This window comes from Gigantopelta aegis, chromosome 7, assembly GCF_016097555.1.
Source record: "Gigantopelta aegis isolate Gae_Host chromosome 7, Gae_host_genome, whole genome shotgun sequence".
In the NCBI taxonomy this organism is placed as follows: domain Eukaryota; kingdom Metazoa; phylum Mollusca; class Gastropoda; order Neomphalida; family Peltospiridae; genus Gigantopelta; species Gigantopelta aegis.
In genome coordinates, this window is record NC_054705.1 from 31,822,297 (window position 1) to 31,845,187 (window position 22,891).

The following is a 22,891-nucleotide window of genomic DNA, read 5'->3' on the forward strand; positions in this document are numbered from 1 at the left end:
TGTCCTTTTTCACACGACAAATTACACACGACAAGACATGTCGGAGTCGTCCCCGATTAGAACATGTCCTTTTCAGCACAGAAAATTACATGCAACAAGTCGGTACAACAAATAGCAAAATCACTTTATACACTCCGTGACAGGGCTTGAAATTATATTTGCCCTACATAGTTTTCCATTTGGCTTGCTTGAAAATTTATTAACAACACAAGATTTGCTTTTATTTGATACCCCCCTCCCCCCACCCCCCCACCAAATAAACATTGTTTTATATTATACACTATGACAGGGTTCGAAATTTCATTTGCCCTACATATTTTTTTGCTTGGTCCTCCTTAATTTTTTTTTTACTCAAGGTTTGCTTCATACCCCCCTCAATAAAATATTTTTTATAAATCAATCAATATTTCAACATTTTCAAAACATTTCAATGAACGTCTGTGAAATCAACAGTTTTGTTTTATAGCAAAAGATGATAGATGAACCTCAGACAAACATCAGATTTTTCTTTATCAGAAGAGCTGCACAAATCAACTGAATCACAAAAGACATAATTTTTCAGACTTCCTTCAATTCTGGAGTGTAAGAATAACAAATCTCACCAAATAAATATACTGATGGATCACACAGATAGCAACAACAAATAATGACTGCATCAAAAATCAATTGATATTGTCAGAAGTTGACAGGGAACATATAGGCAGAACATTCAACACTACTGACATTCAATCCCACATTACAACTTGGTATGAAATACAGACATTAATACGCTAGTAGTAAATTAAATTTGGTCTACAAATTGATGTGTTCCCTTATTTCTTTCTATCAGTATATTCTAAATGATTTAGTTACAAGCCTCTAAAATTCCACGCAGGATCGTTTTGTTCCTGATTTACTTGTGCTGTTTTCTTTGAACATAATTTACATGTATATGGTCATAATAGGTTGTGCAAAATGAATTGGGTTACGCAAATAGTTAGTGCCTGATTAACAACACAGCAGATGTAGCAAATGCTAAGGGCGCCACACTTCTAGGGGTCTGCGGAACAACTCTCTTTCTTTATTCTTTTACTCTTTTTTTTTCACAAGGGCACATTATGGTTACCGTATTAAGCCTATTGGCTGCAATTAGAGGCTATTTTATTTTTGTCAATAACCCAGCCAGTGGTAGTATGGGTAGGGGGTCATTTATTTTAACCTGGCCGCACACTGCCCTTGCAGGCTATGGTTTTTGACTGGCGCCTTATTCGCCGGAGTCATTTACAAACGGCACCGGCAAATATCAAATTATTTTGATTTCTGCGGTCATTGCTACACCAAGGACTGCCGATATGAAATCACTGCAATATGGCTACAGTGTTATCCACACACCAAGGCTTGCGGCTCTGCGATTTGTGGCGCCGATCAAAAAACGTAGCCCACAAGGGCAGTGTGTGGCCAGCTTAAATCACCATGTAAGCTTATGATACATGATAGTGTGTCAGTGTGTATATGTGTGTGTGTGTGTGTGTGAGGGGGGAGGGGGGTTGCATGAGTAATATGCTACCGATTTGCTACAGACCCCACAGCTATCTAATCTGACATAGGGCGACACTCATTTCATTTCAACTTATTACCGTGCTTATATCCAATTAAGGTTCAAGCAGGCTGTCCTAGGCACACACCTCAGCTATCTGGGCTGTCTGTCCAGGACAGTGAGTTAGTTGTTAGTTGTTAGTGGTTAGTGAGAGAGAACAGGGTGTAGAGGTCTTACACCTACCCACTGAGCCCTTAAGAACTCGCTCTGGGTTGGAGCTAGTACCGGGCTGTGAACCCTGTACCTACCAGCCTGTAGTGTGATGGCTTAACCACGATGCCACCAAGATCGGTTGGGCAACTAATAGAATATTGTTTACATACATCTGGTCGTCCAATCACAAGCTGGTTATCTTGACTCGCATCAGACATCACAGAACATCGCTGTTTCACACCAAAGTTCTCGAGAGTTGTCTGAAAACACAAAGTTTACAGTTAAACTGACATTCTGTCTTAATTACCAAAACAGAATCATCGCTCAACAAACACAAAGTTTACATTTAAACAAATACTTTCTTTAATAAGAAAACATAACAACCATCCCATAAGAAACTTAAATTTTATAACTGACCAGACATACTTTCTTTATTACCAAAACAGAATAACCATTCGTCAGCAAAAACAAGTTTTATAGCTAAACAGACAAACTTTCATTATTATCAACATAGAATCATCCCTCAACAAACACAAGTTTTATACTTGCTGAACAGACAAATCGATCTCTTTTTGTCGTTTTAAATTTTTAAATAATTAAATTTCATTACAAATCAATGTCATCCCATATTCAGATGTAGCAACGGGAGTTTGTTCATTTCTCGATGAACATAAAAATTACGTTGTCAGGGAACGTCATTTTATATCGGCAAGTTGTCTTATTGAGCATTATTGTTTATGGACCAAAAATAATTCAAAACAAAGCATGAACTTTTAATGTTATTATTAGCAAGTATGATTCAAATTTAATTATAAGTATTGTCCGTTATTTCGTTTACATTCATCTGGGTATAAACACAAAATATCATCTGCAAACTTATGTGAGAACGGCTTCACCGATTCACAGTTTGCAGATGATTATTTTTGTTCATACCCCGATGAACATGAAAAAAACAATAACAGACTATCCTTAATTAGAAAATATATAAACTAATTTTAAGTTTTCATGATTTCCACCACCAAATTCAAAATTCAATCATGGTTTTCCAGGCCTGGAAATTAACATTTGCAAATTCTTCGACTCTCCGGTATTTCCCATGTCCCGTGTGAACGATGTAATGCCAATGACTTAACACTTTCTTTTCTTTTTTTAATGACGCACTCAACACATTTTATGTATGGTTATATGGTGTCGGGCATATGGTTAAGGACCACACAGATATTAAGAGAGGAAACCTGCTGTCGTCACTTCACAGCAAGGGATCTTTTATATGCACCATGCCACAGACAGGGTAATACATACCACGGCTTTTGACATACCAGTCGTGGTACACTGGCTGGAATGAGAAACAGCCCAATGGGCCCACTGACGAGGATAGAGCGAGTGCTTTACCACTGGGCTACATTCCACCCAGGCCAGGAAAATAACATTTGCAAATTTTCGACTGTCCAGTGTTTCCATGTCCCATGTGAACGATGTAATGCCAATGGCTTAACACAGCCACCAACACAAGTCTTCTTTTTCTCTAACCTTCTGATCCTTAGCTGTGATGTTAACTGATAAAATAGTCGCTTCGGTTGTAATAAACAGAATGACCTCTTTTCCTCCAGTCTTGAAAGTGAGTCCCGTTATTGGTTTGTTGGTTTCATACACAATCCTGGATTTACTGTGTCTGCAGAGAAAAAAAAAAATTGTTAAACCATAAAAGTGATTTTGAGAATCTTTATACAGGACTGTATTTCTAAAATTTCACTTGACACCCATGGCTTTGAAATTGGGAATTTTTAGTGCCGTTTTACCAAAACTTGGGATTTGAAAAACATCTTATTAAGCCAAGTTAACCATATGGTAGCCCCACTCCCATGGCTAGTGATATTCAATGTTGGGCTAGTAAATAACTATTACTGCCATGCCCGAGGGCTAGTGAAAAACACACAAGTTGTCAAATGCTGTATTTATGTGTATTTTGTAAATATGAATATCCTGTCCCCCCCCCCCCCCCCCCCCCCCCACCCCGCCACCCCAATCAAAGGGTTTTTACGCTCTATCTCCTTCTTTAGGGGACATATCCGATTATTCCTATTAGTAAAATTATATTTACTTAAAGTAGGGCTAGTGAATTTTTAATCATGGCCGTTAAAATCACTGATCCCATGGCTAGTGGATTTTTATAAAAATTCAAGAAGCCCTGATATATGTATATACATGTACTTGTGTTTATTCAAATAAATATATCTATTGTGCATTACAAAACGTTATTGGGGAGGGAAGGTTTGCCAAGTGAATGAGATTTACATTCAGATTGGGAATTTTTTACTCTAAAATTGGGAATAAAAACTGACATAGCCTCTGTAGAATGGTAGGGAATGGTGCCCATTGTGATTGTGTTTAATGTCCCAAAGTTTGAGTACTATTAAAAGCATTCTAAGCACAACACAGAACAAGTTATTTTAATTTGTTTTAATGACTGATTTATCATTTGGTGTAGTGTATTCATTATTATTCAAACTTATTTTATTTAGTATTTTGTGTGTGTTTATTTAAACATTCAATCTCCCACTTACAAATTCACACTTTTCATACACATTTTAAAGTAACAGATGTTAGGTTTTTAAACACTACAGCATATTAGAGGTGTTTTTGTTAATTGAAATCCGACATTAATGAGATTTTCTTATTTAAATTATCAATGTCCAAACATCCAAAGTGTTTCTGGTCATCCTGGTGTTTCTAATACCACAAAATTAATTCTTCATATTTTAACAAGAGTACCGGTGAAGTACATGATACGCCCACCAGATATTTGATGGAAAACCATATTTATATTAATTAATATGTTAGGGATGTGATTCAATTCTAATTATGTGAAATGTTTGCAATGGGATGGATGAACAGTTTGTTTTGGACCAACAACCATCCCAAGTTGTTTGATGGTCCTGTATGCATCTGAATGCAAAATATCATTTGGACAAGGATTTACTGTTATGTGCAGTAGACCTTGAAAAGTAGATCACAGTGACCTAGTAATAGAACACGACACACCTCCATCCCATGAGGTTTGATAGGATTTACTGTTATGTGCAGTAGACCATGAAAAGTAGGTCAAAGTGACCTAGTAATAGAACACGACACACCTCCATCCCATGAGGTGTGATAGGATTTACTGTTATGTGCAGTAGACCATGAAAAGTAGGTCACAGTGACCTAGTAATAGAACACGACACACCTCCATCCCATGAGGTTTGATAGGATTTACTGTTATGTGCAGTAGACTGTGAAAAGTAGGTCGGAGTGACCTAGTAATAGTACGTGTCAAACCGCCATCATTGATGGGCATCTAAAAAATGCACATACCTCTGAGAAGTAACTGTTATGGAGACTTGTTCTTGTTTATTTTTAAGGGTATTTCCACATTTCAACATAACAAACTCTTGTTTCACTCTATTGTAACTTTGTCCATGTGTTGCAGGTTTGTAGAATAATCTAAACAAACTCAGTGTCCATTTTAAAAAAATATTTCAAAATTTCACCTTTTCTGTGAGGGGTACATGTATGTCATGTTTACCTTTCTCTAGTGACATCTCCCTTGTACACGACGACAGCACCATTCTCGAAACCGACAGCCATGAAATTCAGATTCTCATGAACACTCACACAGGTCACCTGGAGAAAGGGAAAATTACAAATTATATTCATTAACAAAAACAGCACATAGTTTAAAAAAACACCCCAAAAAACGTTTTTTAGAAAAGAAAAATTACAAATTATATTCATTAACAAAAACAGCACATTGTGTAAAAAACGTTTTGTTTAACGACTCTATGGAACACATTGATTTAGAAATCATCGGCTACTGGATGTCAAACATTTGGTAATTCTGACATATGGTCTTAGAGAGGAAACCCGCTACATTTGTTTCATTAGTAGCAAGGGTTCTTTTATATGTGCTATCCCACAGACAGGATAGCACATACCAATAGGCCCACCAATGTAGATCGATCCCAAACCAACCGCGCATCAGGCGAGCACTTGACCACTGGACTACATCCTGTCCTCTTGCACATTGTGTAATTAATGTTTGTTTTATAGGAAAGTTTGTTTGTTTGTTTGTTTTATTTAACGACGCCACTAGAGCACATTGATTTTTTATCTTATCATCGGCTATTGGACGTCAAACATATGGTCATTCTGACACTGTTTTTTTTAGAGGAAACCCGCTGTCGCCACATAGGCTACTCTTTTTACGACAGGCAGCAAGGTATCTTTTATTTGCGCTTCCCACAGGCAGGATAGCACAAACCGTGGCCTTTGCTGAACCAGTTATGGATTAATGGTCGGTGCAAGTGGTTTACACCTACCCACTGACCCTTGCGGAGCACTCACTCAGGGTTTGGAGTCGGTATCTGGATTAAAAATCCCATGCCTCGACAGGGATCCGAACCCAGTACCTACCAGCCTGTAGACCGATGGCTAACCACGACGCCACTTTATAGGAAAGAAAATGAAAATCAGATCCCAACATATGATGTAATTAATTTTTTTTAAAGAATAAAAAAAAAGAAGACGAAAATTAGGTCATGACTCCTCAGTGCATTAGGTAATTAATTACTTATTTTTAGAAGAAAAAGGAATGGAAAATTAGGTTACACACCCAGGGGTGTATGGGGGGCCTCCTCCAGAAAGAAAATGGGTTAAGTATAAGAAAATCATACAGTAATGATAAGAGTAATTAATTTTGTGAAAAAGTTAACTTAAAAAAATTAAATCTGCCAAAAACTTTGGGTATGGCGCCACACCTGTTTCACTCTCTGGCAGAAGCCCTGACAGAGTATATAAAATATAAAATTTAAAACCTAGAACTCACAGGAGTTGGCTTGTTACCCGGAATGGCCCTGGTTATTCTTGTGCAAACTGGACTTCCTCGATCCATCTACAAGTAAAGAAAAAATGTACAACAAGAATTCCATAATAATATTAAATATCTCATCTATTGTTAATTTGTTTTTCTTAACAGTCATTTTCTGTACAGAAAACACCTTGGATAATTGGAGCTCTGCATAAGACTTCTTTCTTTTTTTTCATCTATCACCCTCTGCCTACCATTTTCTCCCACGATTTCAATCTCTTTCGACACTGTCAGTCAGATTTCTCTGACTCTTGTCTTCTAAGCTTCCCATACCACCATCTATCTGCCTGCCTGTCTTAACTTCCTCCACAGGGCCCTATTTTCGAAGCTATCTTAGTCTACGAAATTGTGAAATCATCGTAAGCTATGACGTCACTATGGCGTGCGCTGTAGTGACATCACAACCTACGACGGTTTTACGATTTCGTAGCGCTAAGATGGTTTCGAAAATAGGGCCCCTGGTCTCTGTATAATAAAGCTGATCCGACTACTTAGAGGGGGCAGGACTTAGCACGCACTCAACACATTTTATTTTCAGTTATATGGTGTCAGACTTATGATTGAGGACCATACAGATATTGAGAGAGGAAACCCTTCATGGGCTATTCTTTTCGATTAGCAGCAAGGGGTCTTTTATATGCACCATCCACAGACAGAATAGGACATACCACGGTCTTTATTACACCAGTTGTGGAGAACTGGCTGGAACGAGAAATAGCCCAATTGGTCTACGAACGGGAATTGATCAGGCGAGTTCTGTACCACTGAGCTACGTCCCGCCCCCGAAATATGATGGAATTCAAAGGGAAAAGAAAGGAATGTTTGTTTACAAGTAACGACACCTCTGCACATTTTATACTACCCATTTCTTACCTTGTCAAGATTCCATACTTTAATCAGAGGATTTATGCCTTGTTCATCTTCCTGTTAAATACAAAAAGAACAGAAATATTTGCTGTCAAAGGAGATTTGTTTTGCAGCCTACCACAAAAGGCCTATATGTACCATGAAGAAATGAAAAGAAACAATCAGTGAAAACAAGCATTTCTGAGAGTACTGCTAATTCAATACATGTACCCACCAATATTTGTGTATCTCCTAAGAACTTTCAAGGGGCTATAAGTCTATGAAAAATTAGTAAATTCCCCCCCCCCCCCCCAATGTTAGTGTTTTTAAGCTATACCTTTCTCTTTAGGCGACATATCCAATATTTACTATTCTTTAGTAAAATTGTATCAACTTAAAGTAAAGTAAGGCTAGTGATTTTTTAATCATGGCTAGTAAAAAAAAATTAATCACTGATCTCATGGCTAGTGGATTTTATAAAAAATTCTAGAATCCCTGGCTATATACAAAATTTCCATGGCCTTTGATCTACCAGTCATGGGGTATTGGTTTGGATAAGAAAAAAAACCCCTGCATACACATCAGGAGTGGAAAGTTATTTAAAATACAGTCCACAGCAAAACAAGAGCTGTGGTAAATTTAAAACTCCACGACAATCTCCACGGCATTGCTGATTGCCGTGGGTAGATGCAGGCAGGAATCTTTCCAGAGGGTAAAATAGGTAAAAATGCATACTCTAAACATTTTATGGTAATAAATTTTCAGTTATAATTTTTGTTTAATGTTAAAAAGTTGTTTAAATGTTCCTGTATGACTTTAACAGGGGTGGGAATGGGTGAACTGTAAAAAAAAGGAAATCTAGAGGGGTCCCGGATATTCTTGAAATCCTAGGTTAAAATCTGTGCCATCTGACACATTTTGGAGGAAAGGACGATTAAAATGTGAGGAACGCAATGTTCCATGAGAGGAAAACAGCCGATTTGAGGAGGATTCCCACCCCTGCTTTAAACACAATTTATTACAAAGACACAAAGAGTATTACATCAGAGTATTTAATGTACTTTATATTTCTTACACACCTAGTTGGTGAGAACATTGTTATTCTTGATAACACATACTTGTTAACACATATATGTGTGCTAACATTTTAAAGACTTACAACTGGCTGCTCCTAGATGATGACCAGGTCACCAATGTAATACAATCCAGTGAAAACCCCCAGAAAGGTAGAATAAGTCACCCTGTGACATACAAGATAACTGGAAATTGACTTGTCCGTGACACACAACACAAGTTAACTATAAGCACTAGAGCTGTAAAAAGGTTTTCATTGGAAAAGACATTTAAATTTATTTTAAAACTATTTTTTCAGGATATATGGAAAAAATAGAATACAATATTTGTGTCCGTTAGATACCATTTATTTTACAACTCGTTGTTTAAAAAAACGTATCCAACTCACTTTTGCTCGTTTGATACTTTTTAAAACATTTCACTGTAAGATAAATTGCATCTAATGGCCACTCATGTAGTATTCTCTATATACATTATGACACTGTTGAAATGATTTTTTAAATAACCATAACTTTGCCATGAGCAATGGCAGGCTTCGCACTCCATTGACAGCATAGCCTAGAATAAATCTTTGGCAGAAACCCACCGGCGTCAGTGGCGCAGTGGTTAGGCCATCAGACAACAGGCTGGTAGGTACAGGGTTCGCAGCCCGGTACCGTCTCCAACCTAGAGAGAGTTCTTAAAGGCTCAATGGGTAGGTATAAGGCCACTACACCCTCGTCTCTCTCACTAACAACTAACCAACTAACAACTAACCCATTGTCCTGGACAGACAGCCCAGATAACTGAGGTGTGTGCCCAGGACAGCATGCTTGAACCTTAATTGGTAAATTACATGTAAATAGTACTCACTCCAATTGACAGTAGAATATTCTGATGTTTCATCTGGTAAAGATGAGAGACACGGATTTCATACGCCTTGAAAGATGTCACCTGAAGCTGTCGGTTAATGAAGAACATATTCCCCTCAAAGTCGCCAATCACAAGCTGGCCACGCCCACTTTCACATACCGACACATTGGTATCCTGCGAATAATTTAAAAAATCAGTGAGCATGTACAGGGTATACTTAACAACACACAAATAAAAACAATTTGGTCAATTTAATGTAATTAATAAAATATACATGCACACATGTATGTATAATATTATGTGCATGCAGCCATCATAATGCAAATATATCTATCATGTATGTCTATTTCTTGCAATTTCAATGTTGTTATAATTACTGTACAGATACATATATATGTACAGGTATATAATGTTCATTATGCTTTGTTATTTGTTTAGGTTTTTTTCCATATTATCACAATTATGTAGATTGCAAGGAATTTACCTGCAATTTATCTAATATATATGTCACCATTTTACATTTATAAAGAATCATTATTATTAGTATTTCATTATTTTATTTATATACTGGATAATGGAAAGGAATACCAAATGAATACACCATATTTATCTTACACATGTATGTCATATTAATTAAACAAATATATATATATAGGGGCCTAGCTTGCGATTTTCAAGTGGTACGCAGACTTTTTCGGCGATGGAATAAAATGCTATTGGCTGTGCGTTTACATCATATATTTTAATTTTAAAAAAATATTTGTAATCTCAGGTGGTACGCAGCTGCATACCTGCATATATGGAATCTAGGCCACTGCTAATCAATTTTCAACAGACTTGAAATATCGCTAATCAAGATTTTGAAGAAAAAAAATCCCTGTTGCCTAAATTAGTTTTTGTATCACCTATAAATGGTTTAATACATAAATTTGAGAGGCCTGAATAAATAAATTTCCTCATACTTACCTTCAACTGGTTAAATATTTGATCTGTTTCTGGGTCTTTGACAGCTTCCTTGTCAAAGAAGTTAAACCTCCGCCACTGAAAATGAAATTGCAAACCACTAAATACTATAGTATGTACCTACATGTATAACATGCCATGGTTTCTGCCAGAGGGTATGAAGGGTAAAATTACGTACCTTAAGATTTTGGAAATTAATGGATATAATTTTTAGAAAGAAATGTTTTTAAATCATTTTTTAAAATATTATAGTCTGAGAATTGCTGTTGATAATTTATCAAAGCACATGAACTGCAATGTTCAATTTCAAAATATTTCAAACCCATAACCATCTAGTTGGGGCACTTATGATCTGTTTTGTTTTTAATATGTACCCTAAAATAATTTTATGGCAAAAAGCCTGATGTATTGAGAAAACAACAACCTAAAACATGCATGCAAATTATGTACATACAATAACTGTAATATCACACGTCTAACCTTGTAAACACTGGGCCTCTATCAAGATGTTCTAATATATACAAGAATGCAAGCAATATGGACCTTTTGAGTGTATTCTGATGGATGTTTTCAGTATAGTTATCTCTAAAAGTAGAGAGCAATTATAGGGCTTGAACGTAGATATTTTATAAATATTGCCATCGAGTGAAACAGCCCACCAATGGAAATTTTTAGGGTTGTTTTCAAAATGACTTTGCAGCAAATCAATATGACTAAAAGATTAATACTGTTATTTTGCTGTATGTAAACATATTTTAAACACAAATGTTAAATACTAGCAGATAATATACACCAGGTAGATACAGTTTGCCATCGTTGAGGAGCTTTACACAGAAAAATGCCATCAGTGATGTTCCTCACCGATGGCAAGTTATATCTCAACGATGGCAGATGCCATAAGTGCCATTGTTAAGTTAATTCAAGCTCTGAATTATATCCATCTGCGACAAGGTAGGACTTTCCTTTGGCACTGTCACGTATAGAGAACATTATAAATACTTATAATAAATAGAGTTAGGGTTAGGGTTAGGGTTAGTCAACTTATAGCCCGAGTACTCTGACTGTAAGAGAGCTAGACGGACATTTGGACATAAACACGCTCTCATTACAGTCAGAGACCAACCTATGTCTTTTTTTGGCAATTCCTGACTACCAAACGGTAGGCAACGAGTCCCGCTCTAATACCACAACAATCCTATGTTTGACGTCAAATACCTTTACATCAATCATTTTCGAGTTAAGTGATAAAAAAAAAATCCACATATTAATCACTAATACACATACTACAGAAAGAAACCCGACAGCACCCACATTCAGCTACGCTTCGTGACACTCCGTCGCAACAATTGCAAAGCTCGGCGTTCTATTTCGAGACGTAGACCACGTGATCGCGCACTGGGCGATTCCGCCTTGTGCAGCAGTTACAGGGGCCGTCTCATATCAAGCGAAGTTACAACATGGAAGAGTTGGCTAATGCCGTTTTGGATGAATTTGGATTTCATTACGTCATTAAACCAAAAACAATTACACATTATTGATTTCCATTTGAATTTGAAGGATACATTTGGGGTGTTATCGACAGGATACGGCAAAAGTATGTGTTACGTACTGCCTCCTCTTATGAGATGACCCCTGTAACTGCTGCACAAGGCGGAATCGCCCAGTCTCGAAATAGATCGCCGAGCTTTGCAATTGTTGCGACAGAGTGTCACGAAGCGTAGCTGAATGTGGGTGCTGTCGGGTTTCTTTCTGTAGTATGTGTATTAGTGATTAATATGTGGATTTTTTTTTTATCACTTAACTCGAAAATGATTGATGTAAAGGTATTTGACGTCAAACATAGGATTGTTGTGGTATTAGAGTGGGACTCGTTGCCTACAGTTTGGTAGTCAGGAATTGCCAAAAAAAGACATAGGTTGGTCTCTGACTGTAATGAGAGCGTGTTTATGTCCAAATGTCCGTCTAGCTCTCTTACAGTCAGAGTACTCGGGCTAGTCAACTTAGTGACAGTGCCAAAGGAAAGTCCTTCCCAGAATTGCTGCCTATCACCAGGCCAGTGTGCGATTTTGGTTTTAAAAATTTAAGTGTCATAAGGTCTCCCCGGGTTGCAAACCTTTAGAGCCTGCCACCAACCCAATTATTCATTCTTATTATATATATATATCTATAAAAATTTCTCTTGGTCCCTTTTTTAATTAAAACTATCGAAAACGGGATAGACGAGGATATTTTTACATCCGCATTCTACTTCTAAAACGTATTTCTGAATTAAAATTATTCAGAGGTATCTGTATGCTACCATTTTAGAAGAATATATTGAGTATGAAAATATTTATGACATGTCATTAAATGTTTTTAAAATATTATTAATATTATACGCCTACTTGCAAAAAAGCCATATTTTCGTCCTTGACCTTGTCAAAATTAAGACAAAGCTATAACAAATTCCAAAGAATAACATTAGCATGAATCTTGAAAATATACTATATACATATTATATGGAATATTATACATCTTTAATCTGACAGAAAGCATTCAAATAACTGATCGTAATAAAATTCGTATAATTAAGTTTAAACTTACTCTACATGTTTCTGGAAAAACAAAGTACTACTATCTAAACGATTTATAGCGACCTAAGATTCAAATTAAAAAGTTTGTTTGGTTTAACGACACCACTTGAGCACATTGATATATCAATAATCGGCTATTGGATGTCAAACATTTTGTAATTTGTACGTGTAGTCTTATAGAGGAAACCTGATACATTTTTCCATCAGTAGCAAGAGATAGCCTATTTTATATGCACCATCCCACAGGCAGGATAGCATACAACACGGCCTTTGATAATTATGATGCACTGGCTGGAACGAGAAATAGCCAAATGGGTCCATCTACGAGGATCAATCCCAGACCGACTGGACATCAGGCGAGCGCTTTACCATTGAACTAGGTTCCGCCCCCACCGTAGAAGATTCAACACACTAATTAAAAAAAACCCCGCACTTTATCATGCAACCATTATTACGGTCACTGTGACTCAGGGACAAGAACGCAGGGCCTGATTTAGACCTTGGGGAGTCCGGGGCAGGGGCCCGGGGTACTTCAGGTTCGGGGGCCCGAGGCACTTCAGGTTCGGGAGACCCTCAACATAGAAATTAAATTACATTACCAAAAAAAGAACTAATTTTATAATTATTATATATTTTTTTTATAAAGGAAATCCTTAGTCGGGGTGGGGGGTGGGGGGGGGGGGTGGGGGGGCTCTGACAGGAACCCCGGGGAAATTGCCCCCTTTGCCACCGTATAAATCCGGCACTGCACAATCGTGAATTTAAAGGGAGCGTGGTCTTAGAACAAAAAGTAGATCTATATGAAGTTTATTTAATAATTTATTAATTAATAATCCACACTAAGACCACCGCCCACGTCAAATGTAATGTTCAGTATTTTAGTACACACTTTAAAGTGGGCTCAAGAATAACATCAAAATAATAAATAAATAAAAAACCCGACCCCCCAAACCCCCAACAACCCCCCCCCCCAAAAAAAAAAAACCCCACAAAAAACAAACAAAACAAACAAACAAAAAAACAACAACAACAACAAAACAAACCCAAACCCAACGGCAATAGCGGTACGTTGATTAGTATTTGACGTTGCCGGTTAACGATTTTCTGCGTTTCGACTTGTTTTCAAGTGTCAAAATCTGACAATGACCCATATAATTTAATTTTTAAGTAAAATTATTTGTTTGTAGGTTGTAAAAAAAAAATGCCAACATGCAATAGTTGCTATAAATAATTGGTGGTATTTGTGCGTTGCATGTCAAAGTTTTAGGCTCTTTATAGTATTGATCAACATATTTTCGTGTATCAAATTTCTCGGATAATATAAAAAATTTGACACTTGCCTTTTCACGTTAGCCCGAACCTTTAATTTTTCAAGAATATTCTTCTTGTCAGTTTGTTGTACATCATGGCAGAAAGAAGGGGAATATCACTGAGATCAAGAAGTCCTTCTCCGGCAAGAAGTGCAGATTTTATACGTAACAAAGGTATCCTCAATCTATCAAAAACCATCTGAACTGTATGATTGACAACAAAAAACTACTGTGCATGCTGATTGCAAACAACTGATGCATTCAATAACATTGTTATTTTCTTTATACAATGTAATGTCAAACTCAAATAACAAAACATTGCATGCTATTTTGTCAAAATCCTATCATAATCATGTGGTTAACTCTTTTTATTTTGAAAACCAGTCCATACAACAGACATAGGCATGTAGCTAGGGTCTTCATGAATACTTGGGCACAGGGCGAGTCTAGTAACAGGACTTGAGTACCCGTGCAAGGAAGAGCACTCTTTTATTAGATTTTTTTTAAATGTCACTTTGCCATATCCTTAAGGCCGGTTACATTACAGGGCTATGGGACACGTAGGGAAAACAAAAGTCAAATGTATGGAATGAAATGGCATGATTTGGCATCCATGTTCAGCGCTGGAATTAAGATGCATAATGCTGTTTTACTCTCAGTCTCATTATCATCTAGTGTAAGTGTCAGGTACTCCGTCTGGGTCGAATTTGACCCTCGAGTACTCAAGTCCAATATTTTGTATTTGAGGATTAACACACTAAAATACAGGCCTACCACGATGCCACCGAGGCCAGTACATATGAAAGATCCCTTGCTACTAATGGAAAAATATAGCGGGTTTCCTCTCTAAGACTATTTGTCAAAATTACCAAATGTTTGACATCCAATAGCCGACCGGCCTCGGTGGCATTATGGTTAGGCCATCGGTCTACAGGCTGGTAGGTACTGGGTTTGGATCCCAGTCGAGACATGGGATTTTTAATCCAGATACCGACTCCAAACCTTGAGTGAGTGCTCCGCAAGGCTCAGTGGGTAGGTGTAAACCACTTGCACCGACCAGTGATCCATAACTGGTTCAGCAAAGGCCATTGTTTGTGCTATCCTGCCTGTGGGAAGCTCAAATAAAAGATCCCTTGCTGTTAATCGGAAAGAGTAGCCCATGAAGTGGCGACAGCGGGTTTCCTCTCAAAATCTGTGTGGTCCGTAACCATATGTCTGACACCATATAACCGTAAATAAAATGTGTTGAGTGCATCGTTAAATAAAGCATTTCTTTCTTTTCCAATAGCCGATGATTAATAAATCAATGCGCTCTTGTGGTGTGCAGTGGAACTTCACAAATTGCAGAAACACTCCACTATTTTCCAACAATGTTTCAATCATTATATGAAATTATTTCGCCAAATTAAAAGAAAAATCGCCATTTGTGTTTAAAATGAGCAAATAGCAAGTGGCAGAGCTAGTCCTGGGTGATGTTTTGTTTTGTTTAACAACACCACTAGAGCACATTGATTTATTAATCATCAGCTATTGGATTTCAAACATTTGGTAATTTTGACACATAGTCTTAGAGAGGAAACCCGTTACATTTTTCCATCAGTTGCCAGAGATCTTTTATATGCACCATTCCACAGACAGGATAGCACATACCATGGACCTTTGATATACCAGTCATGGTGCATTGGCTGGAACAAGAATTAGCCCAATGGGCCCACATACAGGGATCGATCCCAAACCGACCGGGTATCAAGCAAGTGCTTTACCACTGGACTACGTCCTTCCCCAAACAAAACAAACTTTAGCTTTTTTTTTCAATATAAGCTTTTCCACAGACCACATATGCAGGGCTCAACCTTAGCGGTAGTCCAGAGTGTTTTAGCTATCGATTTGTTACTCAGACCGGCGTAGTGGTAGGCCATCGGTCTACAGGCTGGTAGGTACTGGGTTCGGATCCCAGTTGAGGCATGGGATTTTTAATCCAGATACCGGCTCCAAACCCTGAGTGAGTGCTCCGCAAGGCTCAATGTGTAGGTGTAAAACACTTGCACCGACCAGTGATCCATAACTGGTTCAACAAAGGCCATGGTTTGTGCTATCCTGCCTGTGGGAAGCGCAAATAAAAGATCCCTTGCTGCTAATCGGACAGAGTAGCCCATGTAGTGGTGACAGCGGGTTTCCTTTCAAAATCTGTGTGGTCCTTAACCATATGTCTGACGCCATATAACCGTAAATAAAATGTGTTGAGTGCGTCGTTAAATAAAACATTTCTTTCTTTCTTTGTTGCTCAGACTACCAGATGTCTAAACCTGGTAGTCCGCTGGGCTACTAGATTTTTTGTTTTTGCACGCCCAGTTACTCCGCAATCAACAAGACACCTAAAACAACATTTTAAATAAAAATAAATGATTTAACTTTTTTTTTCTCTTTTTAAAAATTTAAAAATTATTAAAATTATGGGGCTACCAATTTTTACTGAGGTCTACCAGATTTTATAACCTGGTAGATCGGTGGGCTACTACTGAAGAAAGTTACGGTCAAGACATGAATATGTCAAAGCATTGTTTAAAGAAAGACCTGATGACGCCATTTTCTTGTAGGACTGCCCAAGCCTGACATGTCATTCAAAGGGACAGGTATTTTTAAGAAGAACGAAAGGCTGAGTTCCAGCACTGGTCATCTTCGCAAGAGTATAGGTACTCAGTCATCTGCCATGTTAAGGTATGTATCGGCTTACTATGCATACACATACATACATACATGTACATTTGACAGTCAAAAGTGTCAATCTAAAAAGCAAAATATGTGTTTGTTGTGATTTATGTCTGCATATCTATAGCTGCAGGGGGGGGGGGGGGGGGGGGGGGGGGGGGGGGCGCGCAAGATATAGCCCAGTTGTAAAGCGCTCACTTGGTGTGCAGTCTGTCTGGGATCGATCCACATTGGTGGGTCCTTTGAGCTATTTCTCGCTCCAGCCAGTGCACTGCGACTGGTATACCAAAGGCCATGGTATGTGTCGGCCCGCTACGTTAACTTTTCCATCTAGGAGCCAGATGGCGCCTAATTGTATTTTTATGTAGATAGTATGAAATGTTTTAGTCACCAAATGAACAAATTGGCCGCAGTATAGAGGTCTGTGTGTTATCCTGTTTTTTGGGATAGTGAATATAAAAGATCCCTTGCTACTAATGGAAACATGTAGTGGGTTTTCTCTCTAAGACTATATGTCAAAATTACCAAATGTTTGACATCCAATAGCTGGGTTTCCTCTCTAAGACTATATGACAAAATTACCAAATGTTTGACATCGATAGCTGGGTTTCCTCTCTAAGACTATATGACAAAATTACCAAATGTTTGACATCCAATAGCTGGGTTTCCTCTCTAAGACTATATGTCAGAATTACCAAATGTTTGACATCCAATAGCTGGGTTTCCTCTCTAAGACTATATGACAAAATTACCAAATGTTTGACATCGATAGCTGGGTTTCCTCTCTAAGACTATATGACAAAATTACCAAATGTTTGACATCGATAGCTGGGTTTCCTCTCTAAGACTATATGACAAAATTACCAAATGTTTATCCAATAGCTGATGATTAATAAATCAATGTGCTCTAGTGGTTTTGTTAAACAAAAATTTAAACAAGCATTTTGCTACCATTTCATGTCATTCTTTATTTCACTTGGGACATAAACTTGATATGAAATAGAAGCTTGTTTAATATCCTATAAATATTCACACACATACATGTACATTTGACAGTTAAAACAAAAATTTTGTTCATGATTTCTGTCTGCATACCTAGCTGCAGGTTTTTTCTCTAGCTCTGTAAGGCAGTTTCCTTTTCATTTTTTAATTTGTAAATCTGTCTCGTCTTTAAACTTAATATTGCTCACTTAAGATATATCATATTGAAAGTTCGAGTTTGTTTTGTTTAAAAAAACACCGCTATCTGAGCATATTGATTAATTAATCATGGGCTATTGGATGTCAGACTTAAATATTTGATATTTCTGAAACATACTAGTAGTAAAAACCTGCTACATTTTTCCATTAGCAGCAAAGTTTTTACATGAATTATGTAGACTTGCCTAGTAACCTACAAACAGGACAGCATATGCCACATTCTTTGATATACCAGTCATGGTGAACTGGTTGAGAGTGGGAAAAATTATTTATGATAAACACTTCATAAAGAGACTGTAAATTGTTAGTCGTCTAACAGAGTCTTTTCGGCAACTAAAAATTAAATATATGAAAATTGAATACATTTCCTTGCTTAGAATACCAGTATCTGTATATCTAGTGTGCTAATGTCTGTAGCGGCAGTCACGTTTCATTTTACTTCGTAATAATTATACTCTTGAAAAAAAGTAGGGGAACTCTAATAAGAATTTGCAATTGTCAAAATTGTAAGGTATATTAGCTGTGGGGAATGGTTATATGATAATGGTGAATTAATTAGGCAAACATTACAACTGGTAGTTCAGTATTACAGTAGGTTTTATGACCACCAAAGATCTTGAAGGATGATTGGGGTCAGAAGTGAAATTTGAAAGTTGACATATTTTTTTTTATCAGTAAATCGCAAATTCAAACAATAAAAATGACTAAAAACAAAACAATAACAACTGTATGATCAACAGAATGAAAAAGATTGACAGAAATAATGTTCCACAGTGATTAATGCACCTTCCTGGAAATTGTCAAAATCGAGAATGACACCCCACGCACGTGTATGGGCCAACTGCGTGATGCACGTGCAAACTATGGAATGTGTTTCGGTGTGTTCATAAACAGACCTAAACGTTCTTTACTAAGATGTCTGTGGTTAAAACGTATGTTCGGTCTAATAGTTGATATTAACAATAATATTTCAGGTTCCCCTACTTTTTTTGAAGAGTATATATATTTTTTGTTATAGTACAAAATTATCGGATGGTAAAATTTGGTTTGAGCTTCTACAAACATTAGGACCACAACAAACACCTAGTTTATATAGACACTGATATTCTAAACAGAAAAAAAGGAAGTAAATTATGTTAGTCAACAAGAAGGATCTGTTAATCATAAACATGTTACAATGGTAGCAAACTCAGTACAGTCCCTTTAATTATTTTTTCAAGTGGCGGGCTTTAGCCAAATCGGTTGAGTTCTCGCTTGAGGTGCTTGTGTTGCAGGATCGAACCACCTTGGTGGATCCATTCAACTGATTTTTTTTTTCTCTCATTCCATTCAGTGCACCACACCTGGTCAAAGGCCATGGTATGTGCTTTCCTGTCTGTGGGGAAAGTGCATATATAATAGATCCCTTGCTGCATTAGGGAAAATGTAGAAGGTTTTCTCTGTTGACTATGTGTCAAAATTACCAAATGTTTGACATTCATGGACCAATATAGCTGATGATTAATTAATCAGTGTGATCTAGTGGTGTCGTTAAACAAAACAAACTTCTTATTTTTTCAGTCAATCTCTAAAGGAAGGCTCCGACTTGACAATGATTGAGGCGGAGTATATAAAGAATCTTCAACAACAGATCTACTTTCTGGAGCTGGAGGCTAACTATTTATATCCTTGCAATTCAGAAAACTGCCTCAGCGAGAACATAATTTTCTGAGGCAAAAGTAGTTTCCTGCAGCTAAAATACACTTTACTATAGATCTACATGTATCTATAATATTCAATGGCTTTTTGTGGACAGAATGGGAACACAGTGGACTAAATTACTAGTCATAGTATCCTAACAAAAAATCCTGGATATATCCCTGATTAACTGTAATCTTGGATGGACTAAAATTCACAGACTTTCTCAAGTCTATTTTCACAACATATTGTAATCTGGATTTCAGTGTCTTTTACAACATACATGATACAGTCCTGTTACTTGATGGTCTTTTTAGTCTACCAATCCGGACCTTTTTCCCCCTCACAATGCCACAAGATATTGAGCTGAAATTTTGTGCATAGGTTTATCATGTACTGTTACAGATCATGTTTGACTTTAATGGTTATTTACCTATTTTTTCACAAGAATTATGTCCCTTGAACTTAGGAGAGACGAATATTTGTTTTTCAATCTTTTTTTCGCAAGGACACCAAGCTACTGAGTTTGAATTTTTGTGTACAGCTTTATCATGTACTGTTACAGATCAAGTTTGACTTTTATGGCGGTTTACCCATTTTTCACAGAGTTATGGCCCTTGAACATAGGAGATACGAACGTTGTTGGGCTTGGTAGGGGACATGAATTGCTTTAGCAGTACTCTCAGAATGCTGGTTCTTTTTACAGTTTGTGTTGTTATTTGGGTGGTATTTTGCAATTTACATAACATAACATTTTATGTTTTTTCCTTGACTAACTTTACACGTGACCAAGCAAACAAAGCCACAGTGAAGTACCCAAAGATGACGGCAGAGGCTGAGAGGATGTTGGCCAGACTCAAGGTAAGTCTTAACTAGAGCCAGACTTTGCCATGAGAAAAATTAAGGAATGCTGAAGATCATTCAAATGGTAATCATATGATTTTTTTTTTAATTGTTTTTAATGACACCACTAGAGTGCATTGATACACCATCCAACAGACAAAATAGCACATACCACAGCCTTTGATATACTAGTCGTGGTATAGCCCAATAGGTCTACTAATGGGGATCAATTATAAAATAATTATACTAGAATTATAATGTGTAGTTTTCCCCTTCTAGGCAATGGAGAAACAGATGGGTGAAATGCAGATGGAACTGAAGCGTAGAAACATGGTGATCGAGATGTCGCTGTCGGAAAAAGAACGCCTCACTCAACAGATCAAAGAGGAGAAGGGTGATTTACTTATTTTATAAGTAGATGTTGTCCATAGATTGGTTTGACTTGATGGATGGATGGATGGATGGAAAAGTGGGTGTGTTTTGCATGAAGTATATGAATGGGTGGGTGGATGGATAGGTGGGTTGAATTGATGGATGGATGTGTGGGTGTATATTTGGTGGATGGATGAGTGGGTCAAAGGATGGAATAATGGATGTTGGATGGATGGATGAATGAATGAATGAGTGGGTGGATGGATGAATGGACGGACGGATTGTATATCTGGTGGATGGATGAGTGGGTCAAAGGATGGAATAATGGATATTGGATGGATGACTGGGTGGGTGTATTGTGGGTGTATGGTTGGTATGTTCTTTCGCAAAATAAACAAGTGCAATAAATAGGAAGCGAAAACATATGTGAAGTTCTGTATTTATTACATACCTTCTTTTATGTTTTACAAAAACGGTTTTTAATTTACTGTCATAACAACACTGTTAAATCTATGATCAAAACTCCTTTCATGGATTTACTTAATGTTAAGAAGCATACTCTGCGCCCGCCTTGTGTAATTTTCAACTACAATGTGATGTCATTTGTAAATCATATATGACGTCAGTAAATAAAAGGCGCTAACTGCAGTAACAAAACAAAACGAATTCCCCATTTAAAAGTACATATGTGCGATACAAAATAAATTTATCACACGGTTTCAAAATCTCTTTATCACTGTAGTAAGATTGAACAGGTATGTAATAAAATGTCATAGGATTATATGACGTCTAAATCCCATCAATTTTAACACATTGCGGGAAATTATAAGTGTTAGCATATTTTGATTCTAATAAACAAAGCAGGAATGTATGAGTCTTATGGATGACATTATGTAATAAATTCTGTGTTGTGCTGTAGACAAGCTCGGGTAGGAAAAGCAACTGTTGATGCATGAATGGATAATACACTGATAATCATTATGCCATCTGGCTTCTCCAAGACATTTTAGTCTACATTCTGTGTATATTGTAGGTGAGGTAGAAAAATCAACTGTTGATGCATGAATGGATAATACACTGATAATCATTATGTCATCTGGCTTCTCCAAGACATTTTAGTCTACATTCTGTGTATATTGTAGGTGAGGAAGAAGCGACTGGATAGATGAATGGGTGATACACTGATAAACATTATGCCATCTGGCTTCTCCAAGACATGTTAGTATAGATTTCATGTATGTTGTAGATAAGCTGGCGAAGGAGAAGCGACTGTGGACCGATGAGCTCGTCCAGTTGAAGAAGGCCAAGGACCGACTGGAGGTGGAGATGGTGCGCAAAGACACACAGCTGCTGGAGGCCAAGTCGGAAATCGATAAAAGCGCCGCTGCTCTGTCCGGTGCCGAAGTGAGGATAAGCTCGATGAAAAAACAAGTAAGAAGTTTGAAGTATAGAAAACTGTGTGGGTGTTTGTCTGGGCTTTTGTCATTCGTTCACAAACTCACTCGCTCATTCGTTCACTTGCTCGCTCGCTCACTCCATCCATCCATCCATCCATCCATCCATACATCAATCCAATCACCCACCCACCCATCCATATGTCCATCCATTCACCCACCCATCCACCCATCTATCCATCCATCCACCCAATCACGTACCCACCCATCCATCTATCCATTCATCCATCCATCCATCCATTCATTCATCCATCCATCCATCCATCCATCCATCCATCCATCCATCCATCCATCCATCCATTCATTCATTCATTCATTCAATCAATTCATCCATCCATTCAATTCATCCATCCATCCATCCATCCATCCATCCATTCCATCCA

At 37.4% G+C, this 22,891-nt stretch overlaps 2 protein-coding genes across 2 annotated transcripts in view; one reads left to right on the plus strand and one right to left on the minus strand.

Moving 5' to 3' along the window:
• The window catches only part of LOC121377623 (vacuolar protein sorting-associated protein 11 homolog), a 49,140-nt gene extending 36,360 nt beyond the window's left edge, over window positions 1–12,780 (minus strand). Inside the window, exons 1-8 of the mRNA XM_041505687.1 lie at window positions 12,755–12,780; window positions 10,374–10,448; window positions 9,408–9,581; window positions 7,509–7,559; window positions 6,594–6,659; window positions 5,295–5,392; window positions 3,260–3,401; window positions 1,900–1,989 (exon numbers count right to left, since the gene is read on the minus strand). Of these exons, the coding sequence (XP_041361621.1) occupies window positions 1,900–1,989; window positions 3,260–3,401; window positions 5,295–5,392; window positions 6,594–6,659; window positions 7,509–7,559; window positions 9,408–9,581; window positions 10,374–10,448; window positions 12,755–12,769 (711 nt within the window). The 5' untranslated portion in view covers window positions 12,770–12,780. The remainder of the gene's footprint in view (window positions 1–1,899; window positions 1,990–3,259; window positions 3,402–5,294; window positions 5,393–6,593; window positions 6,660–7,508; window positions 7,560–9,407; window positions 9,582–10,373; window positions 10,449–12,754) is intronic.
• A 1,266-nt stretch (window positions 12,781–14,046) lies between these two features.
• LOC121378024 (myosin heavy chain, clone 203-like) overlaps window positions 14,047–22,891 on the plus strand; it is a 37,838-nt gene continuing 28,993 nt past the window's right edge. The window contains exons 1-6 of the mRNA XM_041506121.1: window positions 14,047–14,427; window positions 16,851–16,971; window positions 19,723–19,824; window positions 20,622–20,700; window positions 20,962–21,076; window positions 22,301–22,485. Of these exons, the coding sequence (XP_041362055.1) occupies window positions 14,349–14,427; window positions 16,851–16,971; window positions 19,723–19,824; window positions 20,622–20,700; window positions 20,962–21,076; window positions 22,301–22,485 (681 nt within the window). The 5' untranslated portion in view covers window positions 14,047–14,348. The remainder of the gene's footprint in view (window positions 14,428–16,850; window positions 16,972–19,722; window positions 19,825–20,621; window positions 20,701–20,961; window positions 21,077–22,300; window positions 22,486–22,891) is intronic.